The sequence below is a fragment of the Lissotriton vulgaris genome, chromosome 10 (genome assembly GCF_964263255.1).
Source record: "Lissotriton vulgaris chromosome 10, aLisVul1.2, whole genome shotgun sequence".
In the NCBI taxonomy this organism is placed as follows: Eukaryota; Metazoa; Chordata; class Amphibia; order Caudata; family Salamandridae; genus Lissotriton; species Lissotriton vulgaris.
Window position 1 is genome coordinate 1,051,139,053 of NC_141698.1, and position 20,323 is coordinate 1,051,159,375.

General features: G+C 44.0%; 1 protein-coding gene across 1 annotated transcript in view; it reads right to left on the reverse strand.

Moving 5' to 3' along the window:
* The window catches only part of STT3B (STT3 oligosaccharyltransferase complex catalytic subunit B), a 488,477-nt gene that overhangs the window by 199,104 nt on the left and 269,050 nt on the right, over positions 1 to 20,323 (reverse strand). Inside the window, exon 11 of the mRNA XM_086942109.1 lies at positions 10,382 to 10,569. Coding sequence (XP_086798235.1) covers positions 10,382 to 10,569 — 188 coding nt within the window. The remainder of the gene's footprint in view (positions 1 to 10,381; positions 10,570 to 20,323) is intronic.

The window sequence follows — 20,323 nt, forward strand, 5'->3', positions numbered from 1 at the left end:
TCTATAATTCCTTTAGAGAAGGCACTCGTTTGACAAAACTTCTGCTGATTTCTCTTACTCTAGCAGTCCTCCACTTTAACCTGGAGCGGTGCATCAGTGAGAGATTCAAGCTAGCTGCTCCAACCTTAGCCAATAGGGTTGTTGTTACCTTTAATGAAACTTCAAGTAAACTGGTACGTTTGTGGCTACCAGGAGGGTAGTATCCCTTTTTCCAAATTTGAATCATGCACACTTGCACTTAACAGCAACACAATGTTGCTAGTAACTACTTTTAAATGCAGGTCATTGGTGTGCTAGATTTGACCTATGGGCTCAAAGGGCACCGTCATCACAGCTGACACTACTGACTCTCAACCAGTGGAAGACCTGCAACAAGTGGGGAAAACTCGAATAGACATCAAATAATTTCACCACTTTGCAGAAAAACCTTTTGGTGATCTGGCTTTTTGAAAAAGGCGCCAGGTTGAAGCGCGTAGGCGGGACTATTCAAGCGGATGATAATCAATGGAGATCCCCCAATAGGAGAACACATTTTGCATCAAGTCAAAAGGACGGACTTCTTGAGTGAGACCTAACCATATTAAGACCCGAGAATTGTTCAAACTCTGCCTGCTGATAACGAGAAAGCCATAAAGAGCAAATAGTCGAGGAAGGAATATACAACAATCTCATGTGGTCTCAATTATGTAGCCTCCCACCAAAGGGTAACTCTGATAAAAGAAAAAACTTATGAAACTGTCAAGCTCACCGGAGAAGTGTCCTCATGTAATGCAACTGGTGCAATGTAAAGCGCTCGGATACCCGGTTCGGGTCAAGTTTACACTATATAAAACTGTAAAAAAAAAAAAAAAATTTTAAAAGAAGTTTAACAAATTTTATGTTTATCTTGCTGTGTCCCGGCAACAAAATATTGTCCTAAATATTTTTTTGCCTTTCCCATTTTAATGCCTGAATTCCCCTTCTGCGTGGAGAAGTGTGGCTCACTGGTTAGAGCAGGCAGACCCTGAAGCAGAGGTCAGACCCGGGACCAGGGTTCAATTCCCGACGCGGCAGGGTCTTGAGCTCAAATGTCCATGGACTCGATAATTTTCACTTCGGTGCCTGACCTAATCATGGGTTCACACTCTGCAACTCTGGGCATTAAGCTTGCTTAATCTCCACAACGGCCCCCCGCGGCGGGATGCCTGGCTTTCACCTTGGGGATGCCCTGTAGGGGCTATCTCACAGGGAAAAGCCAGGACGGGTTCCCAAGGCAAGCGCGGAGACACCCCTTCGGGGGTCGATTCTGGCGCTATATAAGAAACATAATAATAATAATAATAATAATAATAATAATAAAAACTAGCTAATTAATCAAACGTGAATGTGCAATTTAATCAGATGCACATTTTTTCGTTTTGTTCTGTTCTTGCAGATAGGATAATCAAGCTTACATTAATATATCGGTCGTATTTTATAATTGCCTTCGATCCTTTGAGTCTCATCCTTATTTTGAAACATTAAGAGTTACTAGAAGGAGGATATTTAAGTGGCACGTTTGTGATCTTTCTAAACATGGTCTGAGAGTGCAAATAGCTGAAACGGCATTATGCCATTCTTCGCTTAGTACTTTTTGTGAAAGTCTTCAACAAAACCCGGAAATTTTATAAAAAACAGTCTGAGAAAGCCAAAAGTTAGAGTGGACTTCACATAGGTGACAGAAGGACACAGGAATGGGACTGCACACCTGCCTTAACTGAAGCTGTGGAGCATTTGGTTTTCACTAGCTCCTTGGCCAGTACACACCACACAATAATATAGAACATAAAATGCATTTGCAAAGCGGACGCTCACCCAGAAGGGTAACTTGGCACTGAATAAATGATGCTTATACCGCTGTACCATGAGCAAACACAACTGCTTTTTGTGAGGCAACAATGGATCTTATTGTTCTTAAATTAGGTGTGCAGGTGAGAACCATCTTTGAAACTCAAAATAGGCTTTTATTATTAACATACCAATGTGCTAGAATTAGTATAGCACTTAGTAAATGAGGTCGTTAATACTTTAGCTTCCAAAGCAATAATAATGTAATTTTCTTTTTACTGTTTGTTGCTCATACAATCCCTTGGCTGCCTTACTGTTCATATTCCTTGTGTCAATTTATTTCGAATGCAGTAGACTAGTGTTTTAGTTTTAAAATACACATTTTAAACCATGCATCCCATATTCTGGTGATCCTTAATATGGTTAGTTTATGAAAGATCCAACACGGGGAATCTTATTTCTTGAAAGACTTTTCGTACTAATTTGTCAGTCAGGACCCATTCAGGATTTTATTGGGGATGTCGACAGAATCTGCTTCTTGGTTCGGACTTCCTGGGATGTGTATTGCTGTCAGGGCGATACCAAGGCCCAGTGATACATTGTTTGAGATTAGAGAGAAGTGCCGTGGTCTCATTTCCCTTTGCTTGTTGTATAAAGCATTGTGGTGGGGTTCTCCATTTGAATCATGAAGTTTCTAGGGAGAGTAGAAAAGCCTGGAGGGCAAGGCGCACAACTGTCAGTTCTAACAGACTGAAGGTGCAAGTCTTTTCTATTGCTGTCCAAAGGCCTTGAATAGTCAGGGGATCAACGTGGGCCTCCTATCCTGACACTGCAGATTAAGTCACTATGATCTGTATTGGAATTTTCTTTCGGAAGAATACTCCTTTGCATGAATTTTCATTGTTGCACCATCATGCTACCGATCAAATAGTCTAGGTCGATACATGGTCCTCCCATTTGGTTTAATTCTGAGACCACCGATCCTTGTTGAAAAGGTGTCAAATCGTCTTGAATTGTGGCTATGAATATGAAAGATGCTATGGATTATAGGAAGGAGGCAACTTAACAAGCTGGTGTTTTCCTTCAAATACAAACCGGTCCCTAGAAATGAAAACTCTCCTCCGAAAGATACACTTTTTCACGGTGTCCTTGTGTCTATTTTCACTCCTAAGTATGTGAGACATTGGACTGGAATTGGGATTGACTTCTCCGAGTCGATATTCAGACTGGACGTTTTGAGCTGCTTTTCGTTGTGAGGCTGCTTTTATGAGCCAGTCATCCATGTACAGATAAACAAATAGTATTTTCTTTATCAGATAGGTTGTTACAATTTCCATGCACTCAGAACGTCCTGAAAGCAGATTTTATGTTGAATTTAAGGACATAGGTTCTGACAGGGAGAATCGCCTGTGAAGAATCACTGGAATTTTCTGTGTTGATCTGCAATTGGAATGTCAAAATAAGAGTCCTTGAGGATATACAGAACAGAGCCAATCAATCCTTTTAATGTGTGTGAAAAATTTGATGAAGGGCCAGCATTCTGAATTTCACTTCTTAGAATGTCTTTGGTGATGAATCAGAGGTTTACTAAAGGATGATACAGGTTTGACTGGCACTTTGACAACTAGGAAGTACAGAATCAGAACAAGCCTGGGTGTAAGTTGTTACTTCTCAAGAAAGAAAAACTATGAGGTGAAAGACCTGCTCCTTTGCGATCCTTGGGGAGAATATAGTTTCTATTTTCGTAGTGGAGCCTTAAATGTTGCTTTTGAGCAATTCCTAGGTTGTTGGAGATCTATGGGTATTAGCTGTGTCTGTACCAGGCCTTCAAAATGTATTATTGGTCCAATAGGTTGCTACGGCATGGTGTAGTAAAATCACGTAGGCAGGAGTTGCAGAAGACACGTTAATATGGCTTCCAACTATACAACAGCTCCATGAAGACTAACCGCCCCAACCTCTACTCTACAGTTGAACATTCCATAGTAGAACCAATTATGTCACAATGTGTGACATAGAGCTGATCTTAACCACAGAATATAGCACACTACAATATCTCCTTTCTATATAATACTAAGAAATATACAAATATGCATAATATACTAAAATTGTTCTGAAGTAACCGAGAAAGAATGAAAACTAAATGTAATTTGACCTGAAGGAGCTACGAATAAAAAACTTGAAAAATGAAGAACAGAAAGAGAAACCCGATTTACAATAAAAAGCTACAGTTTAATGCTAAACTAGTTATTAAGCAGAAATTCAGCCAAAACACAAAGTCTGAAAGAGGAAACATATCTTCCGGACCCTGGTATTAAAATCGTTTTGGATGATTAATCTTCCTGTTACTTCAATGTGGTTCATCCATTTGAGCAACATCTTTGACATTAGTTTTCTCCTGGCTTGACACTTAAGTAGGCTCTGCTCGAGCTTAGCGCCAAAACACCTACGGGTAATTGTTGCACTTTACAAAATAAATTAATTTAACTAACCATTCATCTTCAAAACTATTTGTTTAGGTAATTTATAGACTCTGGATATATTCCACCCATCAGCGTGATACAGTTACTGCTCTTATTGGTGAATCAAAGGTAGACAAACCCTTGACAACCTTATGGGGATGGCTGATACTAACCCAATCATCTATGTGCAGTTTAGGTGCTTTCTCCTGAATTTCCTCACCTCCAGCTCCACTCTTATCATACACCGTAAATTTGGTATCAGTTTCAGATTCATTCTCAGCAGCAGGCAACATACGTAATGCAGACTTTCTTATCCAAGCAGGATACATTTCAAACGTAGCTACTATCCCACAAAAAAATCAAATTAACAATTTGGTGTAGTGTGATGTGCCCATGACACTTTGTATTGCTTTTAAAAAGGTTCATCCTATTACTTACAGCCAACTGTATGTCCCACTAAGATGTGTTTCATGCGCTCAATAAAACCGTTTGTGTGAAGGTGGTATACTCTACGATGCTGGATTTCGAATTGTTGCAAACATTCACTTATTTCCTTTGATACAAATTGTACCCAGTTAGATACAATTTCTTCAGGAAATCCTTCTCTTGCAAAAATTCTATGAAAATATTTTATAGCACCCTCTGTGTTGGGATCCGTCATGAACAGTATTTCCCACCAATTGCTATAATAATAATTAGCAACCACAACAACATTTATACTTGTTGGGAAATATGTAAAACGGTCCAATAAAAAGCACAGCTAGTTTCATCCATGGTCCTTCTGGTAACTCCACAGCTTGACATGGTGGGGCAAAGGGCTTTACCCGCAATGTCACTGGTGCAGCATATCATACACTCCTTAACCTCAAAAATCTGCTTATCCGTTGACGGCCACCAAAAGATAATACAAATCCTCCTCTTAGTGTTGGTTTGTCCAATGAGACCTTCATGTCCTAAATCAACAATACGTACCCTTAACTTTTCTGGTGGAACAAACATATCACCTCGCATAATATTACCCTCCTCTAATGACAATTCATTTACGATTTTGACAAAGTTTTATATCTTTTGGCAGGCTCCTTTCCTTAAACCAGCCTTGTATTACGCAGTTAAAGCAGTGAGTACTTTATCTAACTTGAGCTCTTCAAACCATTTACATTTTAAGAACCCACCACTTGAACAGGCAGCAATTCTTGCGTCCAAGCACTCATCCTCAGGTAAAGCATCCTCTCCTTCCAGTGGTAAGGGTGATCTATATAAAACAAGAAGGGAGTGGCCCCACTCACCAAGAGACAGGGTATCAAACACAATCAATGTAAAAAGAAAAAGTTTCTCTTGAATAATTAATCCTAAGGGACAAAACTGCACTACCTTTAACCATACAAAAACCCTACAAACATTCGATTGTATTAAATGCACTTAGAATTTAGGACCCATAAATCAATTATAAACCCACAGAAAAACTATTTTGGATATCACAAAGATTAATTTATTAAAATCACAATTAAAAAGTTAAAAACCATATTTAAACTAATTAAAAAATATGTTCAACAAATTCATACATGTAACAAACAGAGAAATGCTTAGTCTTAATATATACGAGAGACCAGAAACAAGTAAAACATTAAAAAAAATCAAACTATGTATGGTTGAATGTAGTGCCGTTTTGACACTCAGGATTAATTATCCAAGGGAAAAAAATTCTTTGTACATTGATTGCAATGGTGATCTAGACAAATAGTCTGCTCTTATCTTTTTCCCCAGTATGTGCTCAATCTTAAAATTATACTGAAGCAGTTTTGAGCTCAATCTGGTGATACAAGGAGTGTGATCTGTAACTAAATTACCACTCAAAATGCAAATGAACTAACTTAAAAGTCGCCCTCGTGGAATGCACAGGAGATGTATGAAGCTGAATGAGGTGAGATGGGAATTTTTGCACGATAAACAGAAACTAGCTTAACTGAGAAAACAGCATTTTACACCCCACTATGAACATTGTAAGTTTACTATGACTAGCCTTTGTTCTTCAATGAAAAACGCACCAGCTAAGACATTCTATTTTGTGTGTTTGCCCTACAAAATAAGACCATAGGACAGGCATTTCCTTACTCCACTGCTGGTCCCAAAAGGGTTGAGATGTAGGCCCCATTGTCCAAAGACTACCAGACACCCCAGGCAAGAGGTGGTAACATTAGACAATCATTATAAAAAGTACCAAACTCCAGGTGCAGTAACAATAGTAGTGTCATTCACAAGATTACCCGATTAAATTATTTACGTTGAAGATAGATACTTGAGGATTTCATTGAAAGAACATAACAGATAGAGTTCAGTTGCTAAATTAATACATTTAGCAGATCTGAAGTTAGTTTGTGTGTTAAGTTTGGTGGTCTCACAATGTATGGTTATGTATCCAATTCAATCTTCCAGTCTCATGACCCTACTGTACTATATTCAACTCCTTTTTCCACCACATTCCATTTTTCCTCCCATTTTCCTTTGCATCAACTTAAATAGATGGACCTTTAACCTTGCTCAGATCCCAAATGGCAAAACTAAAAAAACAGTCTGGAGGGTCTCCGTTTCAGTGACTAATCTCACTGGTGTATGTGCATGGTTTAACCTTTTCAAAACAAGTCAACACAACATCTCTGAATACAATAAAATTAACGTTTAGAAAACAACTGATACTAAAGTATTTGCCATTGTAAAAGAAATTTAGTAACAAAAGCCCAAGCTGATTCACAATTATATTCAATGCCATCTGACCCATAAAGCAATGCAAACGTGCCATTCTTGTGGCCTTCCTTTGGCGCCAAATTATGAGAGAAAATTTCAGTGTGTATGCCATATCTGATGCTAAAGAGGGTTGTCTCCACAAACAGTATAGTAATATTGCATAGGTTAACCCCATTAATAGGAAGGGTAAATGCAGTTAAAATGTCTATGTTGCCTAGAGTTCTCTACTTATTTCGGGCTATCCCTTTAGCAATAGAGGGCAGGATCATGAAACATCTTGAACCTATGTTTATCAGATTTGTATGGCAATATGGAAGGGTAAGGCGATCTACAAACTTAATGGCACTGCCCAGAGAAAGGGGTGGGATGGGATTGCCGAATCTAAAGTTATATCATTGGGCCTGCTTGCTAACCCAAATGACTACTCTATTTCAATCTACATCTGTACCTGATATAACACCTGGGTTTGTAGATCAACAATGTCCGCCCCAGATATATAGGATGTTATTGGGTGAAAAGACTGTAAATGTATTTCAGTGTGAATTGGAACGAAGCTTCTATAAAAAAACAAGATTGAAGACACTGATTGGCGCATGGAAGGTTTGGAAAGCAATTATGAAAATGTTTAATATCCCGAAAATCAACTCCTTTTTGCAACTGTATAATTCATCTCTTTCCTCAACTCAAAAATGATAATAATTTGCTGATGTGGAAAAGGCTGGGGCTTAGATCCTTGGGAGATTTAATGGAAGGGGAAATTCTGGGGTTCGAAATGCTGCAGGAAAGATTTGGTATTCCAGACAGTCAATGGCTGGTGTATGGTCAAGTTACCAGGGCAATTAAGGCAGTCAGGCCACAGACTTCACACACAGCGGATTTTCCACTGATTGAGTTATTAAATAGAGGCTGTAGGAAGATTAAGATTTTATATAATTGCTTATTGGACCAAATCCCGGATGATATTGAGAAGGTTGAGTCTAACTGGGCGACAAAATTAGGAGATTCTGATGTCGATCTAGATCTTGCGCTTGTATTGAATAAAAAAATATTCCGGGCATCAAACCTTCGCGCACAACACTACAAGACTATTTTTAATCTTTACCATACACCCACGAAGATATTCGCCTGGGGTCTAAGCGAGAATGATAATTGTCCCAGATGTAATGAAAGTCATGCTGACATTATACATATGTTTTCTTCCTGCAATCAGTTGGAAAATGTTAAAAAAGAAATAATTAAATTTATGGAGGGGCTGCTAGGTCAGTCCATCGACCTATCCCCTACCTTAATTTTACTGGGTACAGACTCTAAGTTGTGTTTAAGCGAGGCGGAAAGAGATCTAATGTTTTTATCTGTTGCAGTACTTAGAATTTTAATTTCTGCGGCGTGGAAAGATATGAACCCTCCATCCTTTCAGATGTGGCTCTCGAGATTTCTAGGAATTCATAACATAGAATCCTGCCCACAATGCACTGAGACCAACAGGTCGTTTAAATACAAGAAGAGACACGCCCCCTTTAACAAAACAAACAGTCTCTTGGAAGTCATCGTGTGCCGGACCATTACAGCCAGCATCTATTGCTGAAAAGTAAGTGACCCGCCAGGAACGCGTTTTTCTTTTGTTGAACGGCTGTTCACAAACTAATTCTAAACGCGCCCAACTTTCTTTTTTAACAGCACGCCAACCCGTGCGGAGGCCGCCGCCTCCCACGCGCCTAATTCGATTTATCCACCACGTTTAAAGGTAGGATCACTTTCTTCTACCATATGCGGTGTTAACACATCAATTTGTTAAAAACAAATATTAAGTCTAAACTCTCCATAGTCCTCAGATTTACACGGAGAGACTCAACTCAAGGCCGGCACAACGTTCTTGTATAGCGGCGAACCCGCCCAGTATCTAGGTACGTTTTTGATTTTTTGCCACAACGTGATTTTTTGCCACAACGTGTTTATAGCGCATCTCATATAGAGGGCAAGTGGATCTAATGTAAATTCAATCTTTTATTCTTCCTGCAGGGAGAAGTTTCCCGTTTCACAAATAAGGTACCTTTTTTGATTTAAAAGTGGATGAGTCCACACGCTGAGCTTATTTTTTGAAAACTCCTTACTTACACAATGTCTTAATTAATTCACAGTGACAACGCCCCCCCAGTCCCTGTCCTGAGGAGAACCCGTTGAATAAACATTGGGTTCGAAACGCGTCGACGTTTGCACCTCCGAGACACGAAACTATCAGGGCACGCTAGGATTGAACACAAAAAATCATTTTGGAATTGTTTTACTGTTCCTATGTTTATCCTAGCCTTAGCACCGGATGTGGTATCTTTTTATGTGTCTCGTGATGGTTGTAACAAGGAGGTTTACGTTTAGAATTTTTCCCCTTGTCCATTAGAAATTCAGGATTGGAGCCTCTGTAAAGCGATTAATTTGAGGCCTTTTTCACAGTTGTCTTTGTTAGTAATGATGACAATTTCTTTGTGTTTTGCAATGTTTTGATTTTTTGTTGAGTTCATATAATGTGTTGTTTGTAAATTTATGTAATGTTGTGATGTAACTTTTGATGCCAAAAATATTTATGCAAAAACATTTTATAAAAAAATAAGTCAATCAATACAAATGGTCGTCCAACCTAGTGATTTAATACATTAGGGTTGTGTACTTTGATGCCAAACGAATACTGTCCGGTCATTGTTTTGTTGTTCAAATTGATAGTGGCCTAGGCCGGTCAGTGACAGGGCCCAAGCCTCCCCCCAGTTTCTCCTCTATGAATATAAAGGCATGAGGCAGCGTAAGGAGGGTATTCGCCTATGGGCTCCTGTAACTAATTGGAGAATAGATAGAAATGGATAAATTAATCAAATTCTTATCGTGTATGTAATAATTGCTGAAATTTGTCCATCTATGTACCATCTTTATCAAAAAAATAAATTCATAATCTGTTGGGTGCTCTTCACTACTGGTGGTTGCAGCCTAAATAGGACATCTTTCTCTCCCCATAAATGTGTTGCTTCTGCTGATCCTTTGCCTAGGACCTTGATCTGTTTCATGGTGCCCTAATGTTGCATAGGCTGTATGCAGCGTTTAAATATTGCAAAAATACAACTTGTCAACCTTCTCAATTTTAAAAAAGTGAGAATTTTCAGTGAGCAATGCAGCCATCATCAACCATTGCACAATGGAGCTGTTAAAGTAATTTAAAAACCACAGCTTGAGAAAAAGTCACTCTACCAAACGCAAAGAGCACAGGACTGCCATTAAGCTATTGTACTGAAATTCATGATACAGTTCAGTTATTAAATCTTCTGCTTCCTAAATAACTATATACTTCTCAAAACAGCAATATGGACTAAAAAGTATAAAAATATTACCCATCATGATTGTATGACGCTAAAACCACGCTGGGGCTTGAATAAGCATTGCTCGTTACCCAAGTACAATGCACAGCAAACATCATCAGCAACATTAGCATCAGCATGGTAACAATACTCTTGATATTTGGACCAAGTCCTTCTTCGGTTTTCTCCTGTTCAGACACATGTTTCCTCACTTTACCAGCCTGTGAAAACAACAATGTTCTTATCAATACAAAAAAAGCTTAATGTATTTAATTTAAACCTACCCTTTCAAACAGATACAGTCACATCATTTAAAAGCAGAACATAGTTCTATGGTATACAACTAATGAATCAAAATAACTATCAATTTGACTGAGTAAATCATAAAAGAGCAATAAAAAATACATTTCAAGACATCACTTAAAATCATTTAAAAACAAAATGCATAAGTTACTTACCTTCGGTAACGATATATCTGTAAGAAACAGTAGTTAGTATTAGATTCCTTACCTTAGAATATCCTCAGGCGTCAGACTGGATCTGGAAAATTTTGCGTAGCAGTACCCCTGCGCGTCGGTAGGCGTCGTCTGCGGCTCCGTGTCAGTCATCGGCGTCGTTTGCACCTGGATGACGTCAGAGTACTTAGACGCCACCCTCGCACGCTGACGCCAGTTCTTATACATAGCTTTTCCGCGCCAGAAACACAGAGCCATAATAAAAACCAACACTGGTGCCATGAAACTAGGGCCCTGAAAGGGATGACCTTAACCCTAGATATCAGTTCGCAGAACGGGGAGGATGGGTGGGGCGGTAAGGAATCTAATACTAACTACTGTTTCTTACAGATATATCGTTACCGAAGGTAAGTAACTTGTGCATCTGAAAGAAACAGGTTAAATTAGATTCCTTACCTTAGAATAGATACCCCAGCAATACCAACCCCGGTGGTGGGTCTGCGGAGCAATGATCACACCAGAAAGTCCTGGAGAACGGAATGGCCAAGGAAGCCATCTCTCCGGACTTGGCTGTCCAGGCAGTAGTGTCATGCGAACGTGTGCAGCGAGGACTACGTAGCTGCCTGAGATGTCCTGCAAAGGGACTTCCCGACCCAGAGCAGTAGTAGCAGCCGTTGCCTGAGTGGAATGGGCCCTCAGCCCAACAGGAGGTTCCTTTTTAGCCAAATAGTAGCATACCTTGATTCACAACACGACCCGCCGAGAGATGGTCCGCTTGTGCATCGCCCAACCTTTCTTAGCGCCCACGTAACCAACAAAGAGTTAGTCATCCACCCGGAATTGGCGTGTGCGATCCAGATAGAATCAGAGCGCACGTTTTGGGTCAAGACGGTGGAGCCTCTCTTCCTCTTTCGAGGGATGCGGAAAGAAGGTGGGCAAGGGGATGGACTGCCCAATGTGAAAGGCTGTGACTACCTTGGGCAGGAAAGAGGGTCGCGTCCACAACACAACTTTGTCCGGATGGACAGAAAAGAAAGGAGGTTTAGAGGGAGGTAAGAGCTCTCACCCTCCTGGCAGAGGCAATGGCAACCAGGAATGCAGTCTTGAGAGTAAGGAGACAAAGATGACAGTTATGAAGTGGCTCGAAAGGAGCGCACATCCGATAAGTCAGAACAAGGTTCAAGTCCCACTGAGGCATCACGAAAGGAACAGGAGGAAATATATGAGTGATGCCCTTCAAAAACCTATTTACAACTGGGGACTTTAACTAAGAGGGCTGATCAGGGAGCCTTAAGAAGGCAGAAGTGGCAGAGAGGTAGCCCTTTAGAGTGCCCAGAGCAGAGCCCTGCTGGGCAAGAGAAAGAAGAAAGAGGAGAACCTCTGAAAGAGGGGCAGTAAGGGGATCCACAGCCTTTGCAGTGCACCATGCCACAAATTTGTTCCACCTGCAGGCGTATACCGATTTTGTGGAGGGACGCCTGGCTGCCAGAACAACATCACAGTCTTCAGGAGGCAAGTCAAATGGTCTCAACTGCCGCCGCTCAATCTCCACGCATGCAAGTGGAGACTGGATAGGTTCGGGTGGAGGACCGTCCCCTGCTGCTGCGACAGAAGGTCCTCCTGAAGAGGCAGACAAATCGGGGGGAATCGACAGACATGCTGAGTAGCTCGGGATACCAGTATCTTCGTGCCAAGTCCGGACCCACAAGGATGACTTGGGCCCAGTCGAGTCTGATCTTCTGCAGGACTCTGGGCAGAAGTGGTATAGGCGGAAAGGCGTACAACAGACCACAACTCCACCTGCGACGAAAAGCGTCTCCGAGCGAGTGCCGCCTTGGAAATTCCAACGTGCAGAACTGATGACATTGCGCGCTGTCTTCTGTGGCATATAGATCTAACCAAGGCTCTCCCCACTGCTGAAAGACGCCATTCGTGATCCATCATGCACGGACGGCTGAGTTCGTCCGCCCTGGCGTTCAGAGAATCTGCCAGGTGTTGAACCACCAGGGTCACGCCCTGATGTTCCAGCCACTGCCAGAGGCGCAGAGCCTCCTGGCATAGGGTCCACGACCGCACCCACCCTGTTTGTTGCAGTACCACATGGCGGTGGTGTTGTCCGTGAACACCTGCACTACACACTACACTCCCCCGGACAGAGGGGAGGAATGCCTTCAGTGCAAGCCGGATTGCCCGCAGCTCTAGAAGGTTGATGTGAAGCCAGGACTCCGCCGGAGACCAGAGGCCTCTGATCTCCGACTCCCCCATGTGGCCCCCTCAGCCCTGGAGGGACGTGTCCGTCACAACTACATGCTCGGATTGGGGTAGGGAGAGGGATCTGCCGCTGACCCAATCGCGGTCCGTGACCCACCACTACAACTGTCTTGCAGTGCCACTCGGAGATCAAGACATGGTCGGACAAGTTGCCCTGATGCTGGGCCCACTGAAACTTCAGGTCCCACTGCAGAGCCTGCATCCGCCACCTGGCGTGATGGACCAGAAGGATGCAGGAGGCCATCAGCCCCAGAAGTCGCAGCGCCAACCTGACCGAGACTCAGGATAACGGCTGAAAGGTCGGCATCAGAGCCTGAATATCCTGAACCCGCTGTTCGGGAGGATAAACCCGAAACTATGCAGAGTCTAGAACCGCTCCGATGAAGAGGAGCTTCGGAGAGGGACACAGGTGTGACTTCGGAACGTGGATGGAGAACCCCAGCAGGTGCAAGAGGTCGGCCGTAGTCTGGAGGTTGCTGACGACTGTCTGGGGCGAGCCCACCTTCAACAACCAGTCGTCGATGTAGGGGAAGACAAACCCCTAACGTGCGCAGATGAGCTGCGACCACCGCCATCACTTTTGTGAACACCCGTGGGGCGCTGGTAAGGCCGAAGGGGAGCACGGTAAACTGAAAGTGCTCGTGGCCTACCATGAACCTCCGGTAACGCCGATGGGCCTGCAGGACGGGGATGTGAAAATAAGCGTCCTGCAAGTCCAACGATACCATCCAGTCTCCCAGGTCCAGGGCAGCTTAGACCTGAGCCAGTGTCAGCATCTTGAACTTCTCCTTCCGGAGGAAGCCGTAGACGTTCCGCAGGTCCAAGATAGGGAGTAGGCCCCCTTTGCTCTTCTTGGGAACCAGAAAGTAGTGGGAGTAACAACCACACCCTACTTCTGGCCCAGGAACGCGCTCGATGGCCCCCTTGGCCAAGAGGGCCGTAACTTCCTCTCGCAGAAGATTCAAGTGATCCCCTGACACGCGGTGGTACTGCGGTGGCATGGCTGGAGGGGTCGCCTCAAAGGGGAGGTAGTAGCCCCTACGGACAATTTGCAGCACCCACCTGTCTGAAGTGATGTTGCGCCAGTGATGTAGGTGATGGCGAACCCTACCCCCCACTGGCGTCTTGTGGGCCTGAAAGCTCTGACTAGGAAGGCTTTGAGGCGGATGCTGCGGGGGTGGATGTGGACTGGCCTCGCCGTTGTCCCCGGGCACCGCCACAGCGGTTACCACACCCGCCGCCGCGCTGGATGTTACTCTGCGGCCCGTGGCTGGCAGGCCGTGTGGGGGCGCCTTAAATTGGTTTTCTAGCAATTTGTCCAACCGCACTACAACGGTCCAAATAGGAGAAAACTGTGCAAACGAAAGACCTGTCAAAATGGGTGTCCCTCAGGGCTCTATACTGAGCCAAACGCTCTTTAATAGCTATATGACCCCTTTGGCCAACATAATTAGAGACCATGGCTTTGATGTTCTGTCGTACGCCGATGATACGCAGATCCTGCTCACACTAGATTCTGACCCTAATGAAAGCAAACAACGTTTCCAAAGCTGCCTGGTACAAGTTGAGGAATGGATGGCCATCAATCACCTCCAACTAAATGGCAGCAAGTCAGAAATTATGCTCTTCGGTAAAGAGGCAGAAGACTGGTTGCCAATTAAGCTGGGCACATTCCCAGTACCAAAGGATCAACCCATAACTTGGGCTTTTTGTTGGATAACAAATTGTCCATGAAAAGCCAAATAAACAGCATAGTCGGCACCTGTTTTGGACTAATGCGGAGTATAAGTGGATCCCTATCCAGGCCCGTAAACCCTTAGTCCAAGGCCTTATAATAAACAGGATGGACTACGAGAACGCATTTTTGTCCTCTATAAATGAACACCATCTGAGGAGGCTTCAGGTTCTCCAGAACACCGCAGCCCGGCTGGTTCTTAACCTCCCGAGAAAAACTTACTCTGCTGCCGGTCTAAAAAGCCTACATTGGTTGCCGGTAAAAAAGCGCATCCTTTTCAAAATATTATGTCTGGTTCACCGACGATTGTATGAAAAGGGCCCTAAATACTGGTCAAAAAAACTCAGATGGTATCAGCCATAAAGGAATCGCAGATCCAGAAACGAACTACTACTGATACCTTTGAGAACAAGTACCTCCAGAAACGGCGGTCGAGCATTTTCGTTTCTGACCCCGGCCGCATGGAACAATATACCGTTCCATCTCCGTAACACCCCTGATCATGGCCGTTTTCGCAAAGGACTAAAGACATGGCTCTTTGCAAACTAGCTGCGTTCCCCTATGTCAGAGACCGCTGCAAGCGCCATGAGACTCCAAGGATGTGATTTGTGCGCTATACAAATGTCCCTGACTTGACTTGACTTCCTTGGCCGCGAAAGGCAGCAGGTTGCTGGCACGGGGCCGACAGGCCCAAGGACTTGGCCGTAGCCCTGGAGTCCTTAAAGCGCTCAAACACACTGTCTGCCTTGTCCCCAAAGAGACGACAGCCATCAAACGGCATGTCCATAAGGGTGCTTTGGACATCAGCCGAAAAGTTGGTGGACCTCAGCCAGGCGTGGCGACTAATCGCCACCGTCGTTGCCATCGCTCTACCTAGCGAGTCCGTTGTATCCAGTCCACACCGGATGGAATACCGTGCCGCATCTCCACCCTGCGCATGGGCTTGTGGAGTTTAGTCCGGGCCTCCTCCGGACATTTTGGCAGCATGGCCGCGATCGTGTCCCACAGAGAGTGGTTATAACGGCCCAAGAGGCACGCGGTGTTACCGGTCCGCAACCCTAAACTCAGTCAGGAGAACATCTTCTTTCAATACTGTTCGAACCTCTTGGATTCCCGATCGGGGCGAGCCGTCGGGAATGCGGTCTGGGAGTTAGAGGCCTGTATGACCAGGCTCTCGGGGGTGGGGTGGGTGGACAGGAAGCTAGGGTCGCTCGGAGCCGGGCGGAGAGTCTAGCCACGTTCATATCTACAGGGGGACCTGATGCGGGTCTGGACCAGGTGCCCAGAAGAACGTCAGATAAGGCCTCATTAAAAGGCAGCAGAGGCTCCGAGGAGCTTGCCTGCGGTTTAAGGACCTCAGTGAGGAGGTACGTCCTCACGGCCGCGACGGGGAGCTCAAGACCCAAGGCCTTGGCCGCCTGCGTCAACACCACACTATAGGCAGCCCCGTCCTCCGTAGCCACGGTAGGAGGGGAGACAAAACCAGTGTCTGGCAAAGTGTCCAGACCACTGGCATCACCTAGCTCACCTGCTCTTCCTGATAAGGCTGGCACTCACGCGCCAGAGGGTCCTCTGACCCCTCCCAATCCTCCTCGCCACCCATCTCCTGATTCTCCGGGTCAAAGGATGGGCCGGGTCAGAGAAGTAAAAATCTCCCATCGGCGTTGAAAGCTGCGTTGAGCGGCGCCGCTCCAGCCCTGGACCCGAATCGAGGATAGGACCAGGGACGACGTTGTCCTGGGACTGGGCCATGGGCGACACCCTGGGGGCCGGCGCCGGCGAGGTCGTAAGGTCGACCGGCGACGACCCGGATCCTTAACCGGATCCAGCGGGACCCTGCGGCATCGGGACGGAAGTCTCCAACGGCGCCAGAGTCAAAGCACCCCGCCCGCTTGGGGACCCAGTAGGGGCCGCTTGGCCCGAAGGCGCCGCGGAACCAGACGGAGGAGTGAGCGACCTCATGGCCATGAGGTAGGCCTCGATCTTCTCCGGCGTCGCTCTCTGCCCAGGGACCGGCGGGTATGGAGCAGGCCGCGACGCCTGCGGCTCCGGGGGAGCCACGTGGGCGGTGTCACCCGAACCCCTGGCCGCGTTGCGCGAGCGTCGGGAGGAGTCAGAGAAGCGATTTCACCTCTTCGACTTCTTGTGCCTCTTACCTGAGGACTTTGAGCCCAAGGAGTGGTGTCGACTCCCGGAGCTGTGATGACTCCGGCCCCGCGACCGGTCCCTAGACCTCCTTCTGGACAGGGACCTCGAACGGCGCGGGCGCCGGAGCAGGAGGCGCTTGCGGGACCGCTCCCGCCAAACCTTCGACGTCAAGGCCCGGCAGATGGGGCACGACTTGTCATCGTGGTCGGGCCCCAGGCAATGCAGACACCGGTGATGAGGGTCGGTAACCCTCATCAGTCGGTTGCAGTCGACGCAGGGTTTGAACCCGGGGATCCCTACCGGCACTGTTGGAGTCATTCGACAAGAAAAACAGATCAAAAAGATCCAAAAAGTTTAGTCAAAAATTTACTTAAGGGTACCACTTTCTCCGGACCTGCGCTTCCTGGGGTGGAAAAAAGAAGAACTGACAGCGCGCGAGGGCGGCGTCTAAGTACTCCAACGTCATTCCGGCGCCAACACCTAACGACGCGATGGGGTACTGCTACGCAAAATTTTCCGGATCCAGTCTGACGCCTGGGGATATTCTAAGGTAAGGAATCTAATACTTACCATTCTATAATAATATTCAGATATTACAATTCATGAATAAAAATGGTTACACTTGGGGATAATTCTACATGAAGGAATCTGCAGCTAGTAGTCTCTATCAGATACGTCAACTAGCTAATTTGGGACAAATAAAAATAATGTGTAAAGTTTCCAGTGCAACAGTCATTTCACGTGTGCAAAGCGGTGGATCTGTAGAATTATGCCACCCTGCTACAAGTTGTGGAAGCAAATTCAGGCGAAAATATGTTAAAAGTAGTCTGTGCAGAACTAGCATATGCAGCGTTAAATACAGTTCTGTTTTACTTGCGGATTTCACCATTTCTTAATGTGTGAACGTATTTTTAGAAAATGAACGTATAACCATTTTTCCTTTAATATGTGCATGAAATGACTCTTTCACTCATACGACAGATGATTTGGAGATCAACCTTGGGTTGGTAGATAATTTTGGCCAGCCAAGATCCCCCAAAATGCCTTTAACATATTGCACCCATGGTACCCGACGACAATGGTCCAGACCAAGGCAATCTCTTCCAATTAAATTCCAAATCGCTTTTCAGCCAAACCGAGAACCCCAATAATACGGGGCGGTTTTGTATAAAATCAGAGATAAACCCTACACCCAATTCATCAGGCAAAATCTCAGAGTAAACGTACGTGGATCCTCAGAATCATGAAGAATTTATTATCCGCAACTTGTTTAAGGTGACAGGGCTTATATGCCCATATCTCCGCATCAAATGACACTGTCAACACATTTGGCTTAATAAAGGTCCATTATGGACTTATTAACATGACCTAGGCACCTAGACAATGCATAAATACTATGCACTATCCTACTGAAGGACTGCCCATGCGCACTCAACCGTGGGTCCCAATTCATTTTGCAATCTAAAAAAAAAAATACAGATAAGATGTATCTGCGTTACTGATGCAATGGCCATTAATTGAATTTAACCGTTTAGTTTCAGCATATTTCGGCCCCAGTACATTTGGTATATGATTTTGGATGATTCATTTTCAAACCCAAATTCTCCATAAAATCCGTTGAGCAGAAATTGAAGGCAGTTTGCTGTATGTGCTATAAGTACAGTATCTTGAGTAGTTTATTTGAATTGATATTAACTGCAACCTTCCCTAATTGAAGTGTTTAAAATTATTGTTTGATGGTATTACTCCACAGATAACCCTCGTCCACTATATTAGAAATTTAGCTGACTTTAATTCTAGACCAGACGAAGGTGGTCTAAATGAGGTTCCACCGAAACACACGTAGACCATAATTATTCATGTGAAGAGTCCTCTCAGAGACATACACCAGAGGAATTTGATGGATAATATATGATCACAAAGAATGATATAATCTCTGTCAAGTTGCTTAGGATTTCCACTGAGATTGTACTTCCTTTATGTATGAGTGCTAGAGAGAAGGTGATGGCATGATAGGTGAGAGTGAAGTGTTGAGGGTTGAATAAGGGTTATCTGTGCACTTATTTATTCTATTTTTGATTTTAGAGCCGATTTGGTAATTACATTGCCTTCCACACAGCCACAGATGAAGATACTGGCATATTTAAAAGCAATGTTAAGTTACCCTACTGATCAAATATTCATTCTCTGTTCAATAGTTGAGATGAAATGTTCAAAATAATGTAGTAGTTGTGTATATTAATATACTGGAGGCTTTGGTGGTATCCTGGTAATTGCCTTTATCTGCTCAAATGTATTTGTATTTTGTATGTGTAGATAATGACGAAGAACTTCTCTGATTAATAATGAATGGTAGTACCATCATTATATAAAAAAAAGTCTAAAATATTGTATATGAAAAAATTAGCAATAAAAAATTTCTATTTTTGAATTTGAATATTTGTGCAAAGTTGTTGGATCGGTTAACGTCTATAGCGGAGATCTGATGAGGACAAATTGTAGATTTCCTTTGGAATAGACTTCACAAGGACCTCTCGAAGTCTCCATACACAATTGCTATGTTATCGGAGCAGTTACTTTTCACATGTGAAAACAATGAGGGGAAATAAGGGTGGACCCCAGGCCCGGAGGAATCGTGGACTAAGAACTAAGGGACGAGTCACTCTACACATCTTGACTCGAAACATATTCAAAGAAAAACAACTTGTAATGTCCAGGCCCAACACGACATGGCAGCATACAAAGCATGGGTACCTACAGCAACACCCACCATAAAAAACCCAAAACACTCTGTAAAGCAGCTTTTCCTTCTTTGGAGTGGAAACCTGAGCTTTAGAACAGAAGAACCAAGACGTTCCTCACTCTACATGCCATGTAAGAATCTAACATAGCATTCACATTCAAAGACAGAGCATAAGAAAGATTCATACCCAAGCCAAATGAAACACAGAACTTCACCGGCTACATAGTAGCAAGGCTTCCCAGACTCAGCAGGCATTTTTAGAGCAGGTTAATCTACAAAAGAGCCAATGCTACTTTCGTTTCACCAATGTCAAATAATCCTGAGCAGATTGGGAAAAAATTATCCTCGGTTGTAGACTTCTAGTGCTAAAACAGGAACAAAAAGGACAAGTGTCCATTTCAAGCAAATGGAGCGAGAAGCAGGCTGTACAAGTACACTAAATGTTTCTGAAAAATATAAATTAGAGGAAATCTACATGGATAAATAGGCCTAAGTGCTGATTTGAATACACAAAGCAGCAATATGAAAACTGAAGCCACAAATTTGTCGGGAAATAATCAATACAGTGTATGCTTCCATAGAGACACCTAATCTCAGGTTTATTTATTTATTTATTTTTAATA